The sequence below is a fragment of the Clavelina lepadiformis genome, chromosome 8 (genome assembly GCF_947623445.1).
Source record: "Clavelina lepadiformis chromosome 8, kaClaLepa1.1, whole genome shotgun sequence".
Classification (NCBI taxonomy): domain Eukaryota; kingdom Metazoa; phylum Chordata; class Ascidiacea; order Aplousobranchia; family Clavelinidae; genus Clavelina; species Clavelina lepadiformis.
The window spans coordinates 15,344,898-15,360,256 of record NC_135247.1 but is presented as its reverse complement, the minus strand read 5'-3'; the positions used below and the strand labels follow the sequence as shown (position 1 = coordinate 15,360,256).

The 15,359-nt window shown below is 34.8% G+C and overlaps 2 protein-coding genes across 3 annotated transcripts; both read left to right on the top strand.

Moving 5' to 3' along the window:
* The first annotated feature begins 2,084 nt into the window (after positions 1-2,084).
* LOC143469045 (organic cation transporter protein-like) lies at positions 2,085-6,106 on the top strand. Its single transcript, XM_076966587.1, has 15 exons — positions 2,085-2,190; positions 2,282-2,479; positions 2,668-2,784; positions 3,021-3,147; positions 3,220-3,323; positions 3,550-3,701; positions 3,837-3,961; positions 4,036-4,221; positions 4,324-4,427; positions 4,521-4,603; positions 4,789-4,938; positions 5,021-5,129; positions 5,220-5,338; positions 5,567-5,681; positions 5,830-6,106. Exons 2-15 carry the CDS (start codon positions 2,334-2,336, stop codon positions 5,906-5,908), a joined length of 1,716 nt encoding a protein of 571 aa, XP_076822702.1. The 5' UTR covers positions 2,085-2,190; positions 2,282-2,333; the 3' UTR covers positions 5,909-6,106.
* Positions 6,107-9,402: 3,296 nt separating this feature from the next.
* On the top strand, positions 9,403-13,457 carry LOC143468913 (organic cation transporter protein-like). Of its 2 annotated transcripts, XM_076966395.1 has the most exons (14): positions 9,414-9,774; positions 10,004-10,120; positions 10,366-10,492; positions 10,566-10,669; positions 10,881-11,035; positions 11,133-11,257; positions 11,333-11,518; positions 11,612-11,715; positions 11,812-11,894; positions 12,080-12,229; positions 12,312-12,420; positions 12,505-12,623; positions 12,895-13,009; positions 13,188-13,457. In XM_076966395.1, exons 1-14 carry the CDS (start codon positions 9,629-9,631, stop codon positions 13,249-13,251), a joined length of 1,704 nt encoding a protein of 567 aa, XP_076822510.1. In that variant the 5' UTR covers positions 9,414-9,628; the 3' UTR covers positions 13,252-13,457. The 2 variants fall into 2 exon arrangements, with proteins under 2 accessions (XP_076822511.1, XP_076822510.1); XM_076966396.1 differs by lacking the exons at positions 10,566-10,669; positions 10,881-11,035; positions 11,133-11,257 and having other exon boundaries at positions 9,403-9,774.
* Positions 13,458-15,359: the final 1,902 nt, after the last annotated feature.

Genomic DNA, 15,359 nt, shown 5'->3' with positions numbered 1-15,359 from the left:
CCACAACTTCACGTTAGGAACGTTATTTGAGAATGCGATTCAGACAGTCAGGACAACACTGGATACTGAGGAACTCTATTTCTTAACAAAATATTTCAGCTACTTTCCACATACATTCTCAGGTAGGCCTAAGTTAATTGTTTATAACAACTACATGCATGTGATCATCAAACTATAGCGGAACAAACCATCGACCATCGTGACTTACAACAGCTTCATCACGTCAAACTCTAATGCTGATAACAGTTTTCCTACACAGTTTGTTGATAAGAAAACATGTTGCCATTTGCCACAGGAATTTCCGAAGCGTTGGCGATCGTTGATCCACGACGTCATGGCGATCTAATTGTTAGGTATTGCACATCTGCGATAAAGCTTAAACTTCATAATACTGTATCTTGATATTGAAAACACTACAATTGCGAGTAGCGTATAGGAGTAGCCTAGTAATTTTTTATATGAAACTGCATGTCTACAAGCTTTCTTCCGAAAAGCTAAAAAGCTCTTACTGTAACTATTATAGGGGCAAGTTTTGACAAGAGACAAGCTCCGACGAGAGTGCATCCACAAGGAACTGTTCTCATAAGGAATCAGAAGCGTGTTTAGAGTTTTTAGTGCCCGGGGACAGAGGTAGTATTTTCTCCCTCACTTATCAAGATAAATAAGAAAACGAACACCGAAAAAGCGAAATATAATGGAAATTGATTAATTTCCGCGCTTGATTAGCCCGACCAAAATGCGCGAAACGCTCAAAAATTGTTTTAAATTAAATGCATTCCAATATTGATAAATACAATAGTAGCTGACAATTTATGGTAGCCTATACAGTATGGAAACGCCGTATACTACGATTTTGATGCCGTTTGTTCCTGTTAACCCATCGGCTAAATGTATTTTCGTAGACCATGCAGCCGATAAGTAATCGCACACAACATAATGCGACGAACGAAAAATAAATAGCAGTGAAAACGTCAATAGCCCCCAAATTTATGTTTGTAAAAGGTTATGGCCCATTGATGCCCCTCTTATTGCATTATTGCGAGCAACATTATACGCAATCTACTAGTCTTATCCTGAAGATCAATTACAAAAAGTATGACCTAATTCAGCGTGGTCCAACTTCCTTTCATCGCGGGCCAAAATCAGAAAATGTTTTTATCTTGCGGGCCAATGTTTTTAAATTAGAACTGAAGAAAAATGTGACATTGATATTAGAACTGAAAAAAGTTCTCTTTTTTTATTAAAACTGAAATTAGAACAGTTCAAAAGTTAGCTATTAAATGCTGATCTATGTGACATCTGCGGTCGAGGTTCTTCCTCGACAATAGCGTTGGTATCCATGGGAATCGTAGTTGTGGCCATGCGAAGGCAAGCCTGAAGAGCCTCGTTTCCAAGTTGATTTCGATTTTTTGTTTTAATATTGTTCATTGCTGAAAACGTACCTACTTCCAAACATAGAATACAGCTTCATAGCAGCATCTTTTAAAAGGGGAAACCTCTCCTTTGAGACAAACTTGCGGCCCGCGGGCCTGTAGTTGGACCACGCTGGGCTAGGACAACAAGGCGTGTAACTAAAACCTAAGAGAACTTTTTGGACAAAGTGGTATTGTTACGCATTACAAAGGATCATTCACAAAGTTTTTGTCAATAACAATATTATTACACAATATTATATTACACAATAACAAAGAAACAATAATTGAAGTTATGTTGCCAGATTGAATCAAAGCTTACTATCAGTTCGCGGGCCAACTTTGGCCCGCGGGCCTGCAGTTGGACCACGCTGACCTAATTTATCAAACCCATGTTGTTGCGCCCGCGGGCGCAGATGTCCCAATTTGCTCCACAATCTTCCTTAAACTTCTGTAAGCTTTCTCCAATCTCATACTCAGACTTTAACTTTAATGGTATATTTATTGGTTTCCGTGTTGAATACTTACAAGTTGATTCAGAGCTATAAGTTTGGTGCTGTGTTTCTTTTGTTGGAAAGATCATGCAAACGTTTGAAAAAGGCAAAACTGTTTGCTTAGCAATTAAGTTTGAACGGGTCGTTATGAAATGGGTCAACAGAAAATAGTCAACACACTTTATTGCATCATTGCTCGTTTCCAATTATCAAGGGTAGAGCATTTTTAAAGAATAATTACAATTTACTAAGGAAAGATTAAAATCAAGTGAAAAGGAAATTCAGTGGGTATCAATTTTCTAAAACTAAAACACTCGCAATAAAAAGATGCACAGAAAAATGATTATAATTAAGTTTTTCTTGAACATTTATTAGGAGGTACAACTTTACCATTGTTTTCTGCTGTGGTGATACGTTAGCTACCGAAATGGTGCAGTTCGAAGTTATTCTAGAAGCCTTGGGACAGATAGGACCAGCGCAAATCATCATTTGTCTTCTATGGAGTTACTACAACTTCCTCGGCGGCTTTAATGGTTTAGCGACCGTATTTATAGCATACACTCCCGACGTAAGGTAAGTTGAATCATTCGAGATTAGATTTGCATTCATAACTGGTGTTAAGAAATTAAATCAAAATTTGGTGAAAACGGCTTCTACGAGTCAATATCTTGTACCATAGGCTCAAAATATTTATTACCGATTTTTCATTTGACATACCAGCAAAACGTGTTTCTGCTTTCAGGTTAAAACTATATTCTTAGGTGTAATGTACCACCCTTGGACAATAGTGCGGTGTATCCAAATCTAACAGAAGTGGATATCTTGAATTTTACCACACCTTACGACTCTGCTAGTGATGAATACAACGGATGTTACAGGTGAAGATACAACTTGGTATATGCAGCTTTTCGACATCAAATTTCCAAAATACTGCACTTCTACACTTTACGCAGGATATTTTGGAGATACCACTAAGTTATATGTACAGATGAAGGTCTAACTTTAATCAAATTAAAGTTTTTAAGTAATTCTTCCTGATTAATGCTGTTCCGAAGCATTATTTATTTACAACCATATGATCCAAATTGCTTATAACTTTGACTTCTGTTGCAAGATACAATTACGACCTTAACACATGTGATGGGACACTAAGTTGCGTGAATCAATCAGCTTCAACGATTAACTGTGACAATGGATACCACTATGATAGATCAATCTTCACGGAAACTGTAGTAACAGAGGTAACCTTTATACGCGTTAATGTTAATTTGATTAAGGCTGCAAAAATGCAGGATGTTTGCTTTGTGTTTCAGTTTGACTTAATTTGCGGCGACAAATATTTAAACACGGTTGCAACGTCAATGTACTACGTTGGTTTCCTAATAGGATCAATTATTTTCGGAAATTTTGCAGATGCGTAAGTTCACTTCTAATATATATTTCTCAACTATTGAAAACTTTCTAGCTTCGGTCAGCTTTTATTTTATATTTTCTTTATTTTTTGATTACAAAAATAAACGTATTTTGAATATAGGCCTATGTAATACATACTGTATGCACCATGTGGAGATATATTTTCCGTCGCAGCTAGCACAAAAGAACATAACATATATTGATGCAACCTCGTCCTATTGATTTTACAGTTACGGACGCAAAACGTGCAGTTTGCTCACTTGTGTTGGAGTTCTGGGCTGTATGTTTGGGCTCGCTTTCAGCCGATCCGTCGCACTTTATATTGTTCTGAGAACGGCCTTAGCAATGTTTGATTATGGATGTATAGGGACATTTGTCTACAGTGAGATTGTTATTCAGGTTATGTGGTTAAAATTCAATCAATTTACTTTAAAAAACTTTTGCGACAGAATGTATTGGAAATTTCACTGTCAGTTGGCGCTGTAAGTGTTTTACAAATGTCTTTGTTTTAATATAGTCATGGAGATAGTGGGAAAGAAGTGGAGAACATTTTTTGGCATATTGTATCAAATGTTCTTTGTATTTGGATACATGATTATGAGTGGAATTGCTTACAACTGGAGAGATTGGCATGAAATAACTGTAGGCTAAAAATGGGCAAGTTTTACCACTTTGTAAAAATGCTTTTGGAAATAACTCCGTTTTTTATTTTTCAGTTTGTTACAGCTCTTCTGGGTGTTCCCTTCCTGTTTCTCGCGTTGATTATCCCAGAGTCGCCAAGATGGCTTTTTATCAAGAAAAAAGATAAACAAGGTATAAAGGTTTCAAAGCTCCTGGCCCGCATTAACAAAGTGGAACTAACTGACGAGATTTGGGAACGTGCCAAAGAAGCAGACAAACAGGTAAAAGCAATTCCAAATTTCCGATAAAATGAAGACTAGTCAAATGTGTCGTTTCTATGACGCATATGTTTCAACGTTGTAATCAATTGTATTGCTTCACAGATTTCAACCGACACTTCCAATGCAACTTCAGTCAAATATACGTCACTGGATTTGTTCAAAACGAAAGCCTCTACATTGGTGACCTTAAACGTCATGTTTAATTGGTTAGTGAAAATCGTATTGAAATATCGTGAGTCAGATTTTTGAATCTTGCTCTTATTTATAAGCTAACCAAGTTAAATGAATTTGTTTTCTAGGCTTGTAAATAGCTTGGTTTATTATGGTGTGTCATTGAATGCTGGGGCCCTGGCTGGAGATCTGTTCGTCAACAATACGCTAAGTGAGATTTACTCGCGTCAACCAGTATAACGTTTATATTATTATTACTATATACAGTGCATAGGTTAGTATTAATATTTACAATAGAATGATGCAGCCGCAATGCAATTATTAAATAGTGGCCTACAAGATAGTACTGTTAACATTTTCATTTTGAATACCATGATAAAACGTTTTTGTTTGCAGATGGTGTAATGGAAATTGCATCCTACATCATCTGCATAATTTTCATGGACAGAATAGGGAGAAGAATTCTTTTGTGTGCAAATATGTTGGTGGCTGGTTTAGGACTTCTAGCAAGTGTAATCGTCAACGTATATGCTGACGACAATGAATGTAAGACAAATAACAACACTCTTGAATTAAACCTTTTAAATTAATGTTATCGGCTAACTTTTGTGATTTGGTTTCTCTGCAGCTTTAATTACGCTCGGTGTCGTTTTCTCCTTTATTGGAAAATTCGGAATTTCGGGATCTTTTGCGACCATCTACAATTTCACGACAGAACTCTTTCCAACTGTGTTGAGGTGATACAATGAAATAAACCTTACACTTTTCTATAAGTTACTCAGCAAATTATTATCAGTTTATAACTTATTTGTTTATTTATTTAATAGAAGCAATGCAGTAGGGGCAGGCTCTTTTGCGGCAAGAATAGGAGGAATAGTGGCACCTTACGTAATTTCACTCCAAGATTATGTCAGTTGGCTTCCCAATACCATATTTGCAATACTTGGTGAGTGATAAATTTTAAAGTTCAAGTCTTTTTCGGAAGAAGAACATGGGTTTAAAAACATTTAAATCAAAGCGTAGGCCTCACCATTTCATTTCGGTAATGATATAACAGTCATTACTAGTGATTATAAGAAGAACTCAGAGAAACATCCGCAATAACAACTATAGATCGAATTTGTAAAAAAGCGGTTCTAAAGCATGAAAAATACTTTATAATATTTCGGTGTAGGACTCGCTGCTGGTATTTTGTCCTTGTTTTTACCTGAAACAAACGGTGTGCCCATGATGGAAACACCGCAGGAAGCAGAGGAGTTTTACAAGAACCGGAAAAAGCATAAACAAGTGTAAGCATACACGATTCATTTTGTGTTTTGACAATTTTCTCTGATCATGTCGATTTAAATTTTGTTAAGCATGACCAGATAGTGCAGTTATCAATAGCATCATTTGATTACTTCTTTGAAAACTTAACCTTACATTTTTACTTTATAGAAGCGAACTGGATCTGTCGCGGGAAATGAAGAGTTATGATAATTCGGCATGCGAAGAAATGTCGTCAACCAAAATTTAAACATTCTTAGTAGAAAACAATGACAATTATAATGTAGAAATTGTTTATAGGCTATTTAAACAATATGTCCATTTATTTTAATTATGCACAAATTTGTCTTTTTTATTGATTAATGATTATAACTTTACTAAAATAATATATAAACAAAAATACACACTAAAATCTTAAGGTTTACGTCTAAATAAAACAATATGAATATCTTGGTCCACGTTATTTCAAGCAGAAACTTATATTTTTTTAGCAGCTAACTTTGCTCTCAATCAACATAGATGGGAAATATATTTACATTTTTATTTGTGAACTGCCATAATTAACGCTTTGTATGAGACTAGGTTGAATAGATAGCCTTGGGCTATTCAGATTTTAATTTACAACATCACGTCCCAATCAATTTTCCATTGTCCAGGACCATCACCGGTTAATTTAACCTTTGTTAAAGAAACAATTAAGCAACTTTTGCATCACAGATAAACTTTCAGAAAATCAAGTTCATAAAATTTGTCTTATTCCGATTAATCCAAACTTTCAAAATGACACGATATCACGAAAAAACCTTCTCATACGTATTTCAAATTTTTATATTTAGAGCAAAAAAGCGTGAAAATTTGTCACAGCATTATAAAAGTTATATGTTCTTATGTCAGAGAACATCTATGCGTGAGTGAAACTGTGACACTTTTTGTGAGAGTTCAGCGATGCCGTTATGCAACCCAAAAATAACTTAAACGTCTTAAAGGGTGCATATTACGCACTTTATTTCGTAGCATCTTCTCTTAGAGCATCTTTTGTCCGCGTACACAACAAGCCAAAGGCAATTTCTTATAACCTAGGAGCAGTACTTTTGTCTCCCAACCGAGTGGAGAAGATCAACCGACCGTTGCCGCAGTTAAACACAATGACTATGAATGAAGCATAGGCCTACACATATATTGGTAACCTATATTTACTCAAAGTACCAACTACCAAGTTATTACTTATTAGGCTATAATTGCCTGTTAAGTATATTGTGCATGACGTCAGAAATAGACTCTAACTTTGTCCGAAGTCACACTACTTCCGATGAGAGTACGAACTTAGACCACTCCTAACATGTTGCTCTGCAGATATTGTAATATATTGTATTGTATATATATTGTATATATTGTATATATTGTATATATATATATTGCAATATATTATATATAATTCTAAATACTTAGCTATGTAACCTCGTTGTTCTTCCCACTACATCCACATTCGTACGCCATTTTCAATCAATGAATGTTGATATTAAGTAAAATCGACCTAAATGAGGAAGTACATACTTGGTGTGTTGGAGAACCTGGAAAAGGATATGAACACTGAAATATATGATGCCAATTGTACTCTTATACGTTGAGTTTTTGTTTGGTATGAAGACTTAACTAGTAGTTTATTTCCTAACAAATATAGCTGTTGAAAGTGCAAGAATGTACTTGCATTGTCTGCAACATCTTCGACTTTGCTCAAAAGATTATTTTGTGATGTCATTGTAACTGAGACGGCTCACTGTACAAGGAAGTATTTCATTAACCAAGTTTTCAGCGTGTCGCTTCAACTTCAACAGTGTTGGAAAAAGCTGCTCTTTTTGTGACACAATCACAAACAACACACTTAATTGTGTAACAATGAGAGTGTGTTAACTAAACGTGTACTTGTTGGGGTTGATTGTTGTTAATTATTGCTTGATCAATTGTTTGTTAGTCTGACTCCATTGATAAACGCGTTCATTAAACCCTGATAGCCTAGCTGAGCATCACAGTACCAGAACCGAACTGTCAATGTTTGTTGTTAGTTTGTTTGTTTTCTCAACGAAACGGTAAAGGGAACTGAAGTCATTGTCAACCAATTTTCTAAAAAAAAAGGCAAAAACATGCTGATTCCGAAAAATGTAAACAAAATTGTCTGTCTTTTTTCGTTAACGAATAATTGGCAAAACCGTTTTCAAAAAACTATGCGGGGATGCCACATTACCGGGGGGTTGTTGGTGTTCAAGCATACTTCAAGCGCATATTAAATCAATGGAAAATTGCTGTTGCAATGCTATTCGGCGAATGTAGTGGTCACATTGGACAGTGTTTTTAAATATTTCCCAAGTGATGAATGATTGACCAGTTATATAAGACGCGTTTTTAATCAAACAGTGTTATCTGCATGTGCAATGTGCGGCCTTAGTTGTAGGTAGTCTGGTTACAAAAGCTCTCCACAAAGTATCAATAAAATGGAACTAACTGGATGGATTTGCGAAAATGCCAAAGAAGAAAACAAACAGGTGAACACATTTCCAATACAGTGAAACGTTATGTAAACCAATGTGTTATTCCAAAAACAAGTTAGCTTTATAGCATTTACAAACTCCGTGACAACTGTTATACATGAGTTTTTGTAGGATATCATGAAAATACGTCCATTGTAGCCTACATAGTACGTAGTTTGTAGACAGCGAAATGGAAATTGCATCATATATCATTTGCATAATTTTCATGGACAGAATTGGGATAAGAATTTTTCTGTCTGCAAGTTTAATTGTTGGTAGATGGTTGGGGACTTCTAACGAGTTTTTATCTTCATGCAGTCTGTGTCTCTGTGGTAAGATTCATTAAACTTACTTTAAAAATGTAAAACGCTAATGACCAACAAGTGTTACGATGAAGTGGGTTACCAAGGTTTTTTAGGCCAAGAATTTAGGTCGCAACGGAAAAAGATTAAGGAGCACTTCGTTAAATAACACAAGTCAGCACTCATCAATTGTTCAGGATCTTGCTCCACTTTTATTTGGCAGCAAAAGGTGAAAGAAATATTTGAGAGCGTGCAAATCCAATTCGTCTTGAGATCTTCCTAGTTCACCGTCTCTTAAGTATTTATAGCAATATTTGCAAGACGATGTCTCAAAATCTTTTGTCTTGTTTTGTTAAACAATTGTATAGTTTGTCAATTCAGTTTGTTTGACATTCTTTCTACAACAATATAAAAAACTTTTAAGTTCAATATAATACCTATATTTGAACTTGTGGAGCGCAGAAAGCAAGAATTTTGTCCGTATTTGTAAACAAAATATTATTATTGTTTTCGCTCTTTAGAAAAAATTGCCTTGATTTTACAAATATACCAAAATGAATAATAACTTCAAAAAATTACAAGTATGAAAACCTGTAAAAAACGAGATATTAAATTACATTTAGTGTAATTTTTATCCACACTATATCCGCACTGTTCTTCCAAAATGTCTGCCCACGATCATCTTCAAACGTGAAAAACGCTGCTGTAATACTGACAATGGTACATTTATTGGTTTCCATGTTGATTGCTTACAATCGTTTTACAACTAGGTTATAGGTGTTGGGTTTCTTTTGTTGGAAAGTTTATGCAAACATTTGAAAAACTCAAAGCTGTTTGCGTAGCAATTAAGCGATGAATGTGTTTTTATGGAAAGGGTCAACACAAAACAGCCATCAGACTGTATTGCATTATATAGCTCTGTCCTAACTATCAAGGGCACTGCAGTTTTAAAGAATAGTTGTAGTTTGTCAAAGAAAAACTAACGCTTCGTGTAAAGACAATTCAGTGCAGAAAATTTGTGAAGCTAAAACACTCGCTATAAGTAGATGCAAAAAAGATAGCTAAGTAAAATTTTATTGAACATTTATTATTAGGTGCAACTGTATCATTGCTTCCTGCTATGGTTATATTTTAGCTGTCGAAATGGTCCAGTTTGAAGTTATTCTAGAAGCCTTGGGACAGATAGGACCAGTGCAAATCCTCATTTGTGTTCTATGGAGTTACTTCAACTTGATTGCCGGCTTTAATAGCTTAGCAACCGTATTTATAGCATACACTCCCGACGTAAGGTAAGTTGATTCATTCGAGGTTAGATTTGAATATGCATAACTGGTGTTAAGAGATTTAAAACAAATTTGATGAAAACAGCTTATACGAGTCAATGAGTTGCAGCTTTATGTACACACATATATTTAGCGAGTATGTAATATCGCAAATCCAAAACATCTATTACCGATTTTCCATGGGAGACTTGCGTAAAAAAGTGTTTCTGCTTTCAGGTTAAAACTATATTCTTAGGTGTAATGTACCACCCTTGGACAATAGTACGGTGTATCCAAATCTAACAGAAGTGGATATCTTGAATTTTACTACGCCTTACGATTCTGCTAGTGATGAATACAACGGATGTTACAGGTGAAGATACAACTTGGTATATAACTATACAGTTATTCGACCTCAAAATTTTACACATAAGCGCTTTTATTCTTTACGCAGGATATTTTTGCATGGAGATATCAGTATATGCGAGATTAAAGTTGAATCTAAAGATTTAGAATATCTTTAATTCTTCCTGATGAATCCTGTTCTCGAACATTATTTATTTACAACTATTATACAATATGATGCAGTATGCAGATAACTTTGACTTCTGTTTCAAGATACAATTACGACCTTAACACATGTGATGGGACACTAAGTTGCGTGAATCAATCAGCTTCAACAGTTAAATGTGACAATGGATACCACTATGATAGATCAATCTTCACGGAAACTGTGGTAACAGAGGTAACCTTTATACGCGTTAATGGTTAATTTGTTTAGGGTTGCAAAAATGCAGGATGCTTGCTTTGTGTTTCAGTTTAACTTAATTTGCGGCGACAAATATTTAAACACGGTTGCAACGTCAATGTACTACGTTGGTTTCCTAATAGGATCAATTGTTTTCGGAAATTTTGCAGATGCGTAAGTTCACTTTTAACATCTATTTCTCAACTATTGAAGACTTTCTAACTCATAGGCTAGCTTTTATTTTATATTTTCTTTATTTTCTGATTACAAAAATAAACGTATTTTGAATGTAGGCTTGTACTCCGTGTGGAGATATATTTTCGGTAGTACCACAAATGAGCATAACATATATTGATGAAATATTGTTCTGTTGTTTCTTTCATAGTTTCGGACGCAAATTGTGCAGTTTGCTCACTTGCGTTGGTTTTCTGGGCTGTATGTTCGGGCTCGCTTTCAGCCGATCCGTCGCACTTTACATTGTTTTGAGAACGGCCATAGCAGCGTTCGGTTATGGGACTACTATTGGGACATTTGTCTACAGTGAGATTATTTATTGAGGTTATATCTTTGTAAAACTTTCAACGTCAGCAGGAGCTGTAAGTGTGTATGTCAAAATGTCTTTGTTTTAATAATATAGTCATGGAGATAGTGGGAATGAAGTGGAGAACATTTTTTGGCATGTTTTATCAAACGTTCTTTGCACTTGGATACATGATTATGGGTGGAATTGCTTACAACTGGAGAGATTGGCATGAAATAACTGTAGGCTAAAAATGGGTAAGCTTTACCACTTTGTAAAAATGCTTTTGGAAATAACTTCGCTCTTTTATGTTTCAGTTTGTCTCTACTCTTCTGAGTCTTCCCTTCCTCTTAATCGCGTTGATTATCCCAGAATCGCCAAGATGGCTTTTTATCAAGAAAAAAGATAAACAAGGTATAAAGGTTTCAAAGCTCCTGGCCCGCATCAACAAAGTGGAACTAACTGACGAGATTTGGGAACGTGCCAAAGAAGCAGAAAAACAGGTAAAAGTAATTCCAATAAATCAAGACAAGCCAAATATGTCATTCCCGAGACACATCCGTTTCCACGTTGTAATCTACTGTACTGCTTCACAGATTTCAACCGACACTTCCAATGCAACTTCAGTCAAATATACATCACTGGATTTGTTCAAAACGAAAGCCACTACATTGGTGACCCTAAACGTCATGTTTAACTGGTTAGTAAAAATCGTTGATCAATATTGAAATACCGTAAGTCAGATTTTTGAATCTTGGTATGGTTTATAACCGATTTAAATAAATTTGTTTTGTAGGCTTGTAAATAGCTTGGTTTATTATGGTGTGTCATTGAATGCCGGAGCTTTGGCTGGAGATCTGTTCGTCAACAATACGCTAAGTGAGATTTACTCGTGTCAACCAGTATAACTTTTATATAATTATTGCTATATACAGTACATAGGTTAGTATTAATATTTACAATAGAATGATGTAGCCGCAATGCAATTATTAAATAGTGGCCTACAAGATGGTATTGTTAACATTTTCATATTGAATACCATGATAAAACGTTTTTGTTTGTAGATGGTGTAATGGAAATTGCATCCTACATCATCTGCATAATTTTCATGGACAGAATTGGGAGAAGAATTCTTTTGTGTGCAAGTTTGTTGGTGGCTGGTTTAGGACTTCTAGCAAGTGTGATCGTCAACGTATATGCTGACGACAATGAATGTAAGACAAATAACAACACTCTTGAATTAAACCTTTTAAATTAATGTTATTGGCTAACTTTTGTGATTTGGTCTCTCTGCAGCTTTAATTACGCTCGGTGTCGTTTTCTCCTTTATTGGTAAAGTCGGAATTTCGGGATCTTTTGCGATCATTTACAATTTTACGTCAGAACTCTTTCCAACTGTGTTGAGGTGACATAATAAAATGTAACTTATATTTTTAAAGTAATTTATGTTAGTAATATTATTTTTATAAATTGTTGTTTATCTGTTCAGAAGCAATGCAGTAGGAGTAGGTTCTTTTGCGGCAAGAATAGGAGGAATAGTGGCACCTTACATAATTTCACTCCAAGATTATGTCAGTTGGCTTCCCAATACCATATTTGGTGTATTTGGTGAGTGCTAAAACTTTAGAGTGAGAATCTTTTTCGGAAGAAGAACCAAAAGTTTAAAAATTATTAAACTCAAAGCGTAGGCCTCACCGTTTCATTTCGGTTGTAATAAAAATAAGAATCGCTGCCGGTGTCAGCAACTATACCTTTGGCAAGTATAAAAATGACTTTATAAGATGCATTAGCAACAGCAACTAAAGATTGATTTTGTCACAAAGCGGTTATAATCATGAAGTCTGAAAAATATAAGTTTATTTATAATATTTCGGTTTAGGAATTGCTGCTGGTATTTTGTCCTTGTTTTTACCTGAAACAAACGGTGTGCCCATGATGGAAACACCGGAGGAAGCAGAGGAGTTTTACAAGAACTGGAAGAAGCATAAGCAAGTGTAAGCACATTCTGTTTTGACACTTTTCTCTGACCATTTAGAATTAAGTTCTTTTTAAGCGCATGACTAGATAGGCCAGTAGTTATCGATCACCTCATGTAATTACTTCTTTGACAACTTAACTGACTTTTATGACAACTTAACTAACTAAATTGACTTTTTCATTTTTACCTTACAGAAGCGAACTGGACCTGTCCGGTTATGAAAATTCAACATGTGAAGAAATGTCAACCAAGATTTGAATATGCTTAGTAAAATATAGGCCTAATGACAATCATTATGTGTTTAGGCTATTTGAACAATATGCCCATTCATTTTAATCATACAAACATGTCTTTTTATTGATTAATGATTATAACTTCATTGATATATAGGCAATACATATATGCACTAAAATTAGAACATGCTTTGTTGTTTTCTTCCAAATAAAACAATGTGATAATCTTGATCGGCGTTATTTCAAACGAAATCTTAAATTTATTCTGCAGCTTACTCCGTTCTCCAGCAACAGACATCGAAAATATATATCCACATTTTTAGTTGAGTGCTCTTGCAAGTCACTCTGCTACAGAGTTGTAACTCGGACCAGGCTTTTCAGGTCCGGTCCGGTATGGTTGTTTCAAAAGTTTTATAATTGCCGCATTTCAGCACATAACGATCATATGAACAAAATAGACTCGCACCTATATTAATATTTACTATATATTTACTATATTAAATATATTACTATACTTACTCAATGTTTAATAAATTATTTCCATTACCAAATAAGTTGCCAAGTTATTAGGCTAGCCGTTATAATCGCCGGTTAAGTACAGCATGACGTTCGAAGTAGGTCTACTCCTAACTTTGTCCGAAATCACACAACTTCCGGCGAGAGTACGGACTTAGATCACTCCTAACATGTTTCTCTGCAGACGTTTTTGCTTTCTGTTGTCTTAACATTGCAATGTTTTTGGAAAAAAACTTCCTTTATTGAGGAAAATATTTTAAAAAGTTTATAGCATTTAAGTTATAATAGGCTATAAATTCAAAAAATGACCAAAGTGCCACCACCTTTACCTACAGTTGCAATACTATCTAAATTTACAACTTATAAGCGACTATGTAGCCTAATTTGTTAATTTTTTCCCACTACGCTATAAATATTCACCCTTTTAAATTCAGCCATGATGTCGTATTATACATGTAACTTATAAGATAACCTAACTGTTAGCAACAACATTTGCTGTTTCAAACTAAACCAAACTTTTGCGAATGAACTTGTGTCTACAGATTAAAATGTTCTGCTCACTTTTTTATTATAGCTTTATTATATTTTTTATAGCTTTATTAGCTTATGTGTTGCTTTATTGAGTCTACAAAAAGTTATGCCACCAAATGAAACTTTTGAATTCTGGAATTAAATAACTTTTGTTAAATGCAATTAGTTTTTATAACATGACATAATATGAAGTAGGCTACCCGTGCTACTTCTTCCTTCTCTTTCCTCAGACCTTCCACCAGGCACAAACAAGTAGGCTAACAACGATGGAAAAATTTTTCTGAAACGAGTTTGATCAAAGACTAAGTGGAATGTAGGTCTAACTGGAATCAAAGTCGCTCAAGTTTCAGCCTTGAGTTTATTATTTACAATTAGCGTACGGCTCAAAAATCTAAATTTTGTAATATCTTGCTTATTAAGCGAAAAGGAAAAAGTGGGTCTAATAATAATAATTGCTTGATTCGGTCAAATTTTGCATTATGTTACCAATCACTACCAGCATGTGAGATGATTTGCTCTAACGATTTTTGCAACCAAAAACTTGCAGAATTGCATGAGGCATGATTCCAATCAACCACAGGTGTAAACTATGACACATCACAATATTATGATTAGGGCAATTAATTTTGGTCAAAAATTATGTTTAGGACCAAATTTGACAAAAATATTTAAAGTTAGGAATACATCCAAAAATGCAATGGTTTTAGGGAGTTGTTGCCAAAACTAAGTGGCAAAATTAGGCAAATCTTTTAAGAGCCGTAATGTTCGTCATAAATAATGTTAACTCTAACTGAGTTTTCGTGGTTGCCTGCGCTAGGCCTAGCCTAAGAGTGTAGCGGTAAACCAGTAACTGCCAATTTGACAAGAAAAAGACTTTTAGGTTAAAATTTGTCAAAAAATTTCACTTTTTACATGAAAAAGGTCAAAAAGCAATTGCCCTAATTTTTAATTATGATCATTGCAGAATAGGTGTTGGTCTTGGGGAATACCCAGCTATGAAACAGATGTGATTTTTGTTATTTTTGCAAATAACAGATTGCAAAATTTGATAACAACACAATGCGGGCTACAGAAATGGGGACTGCG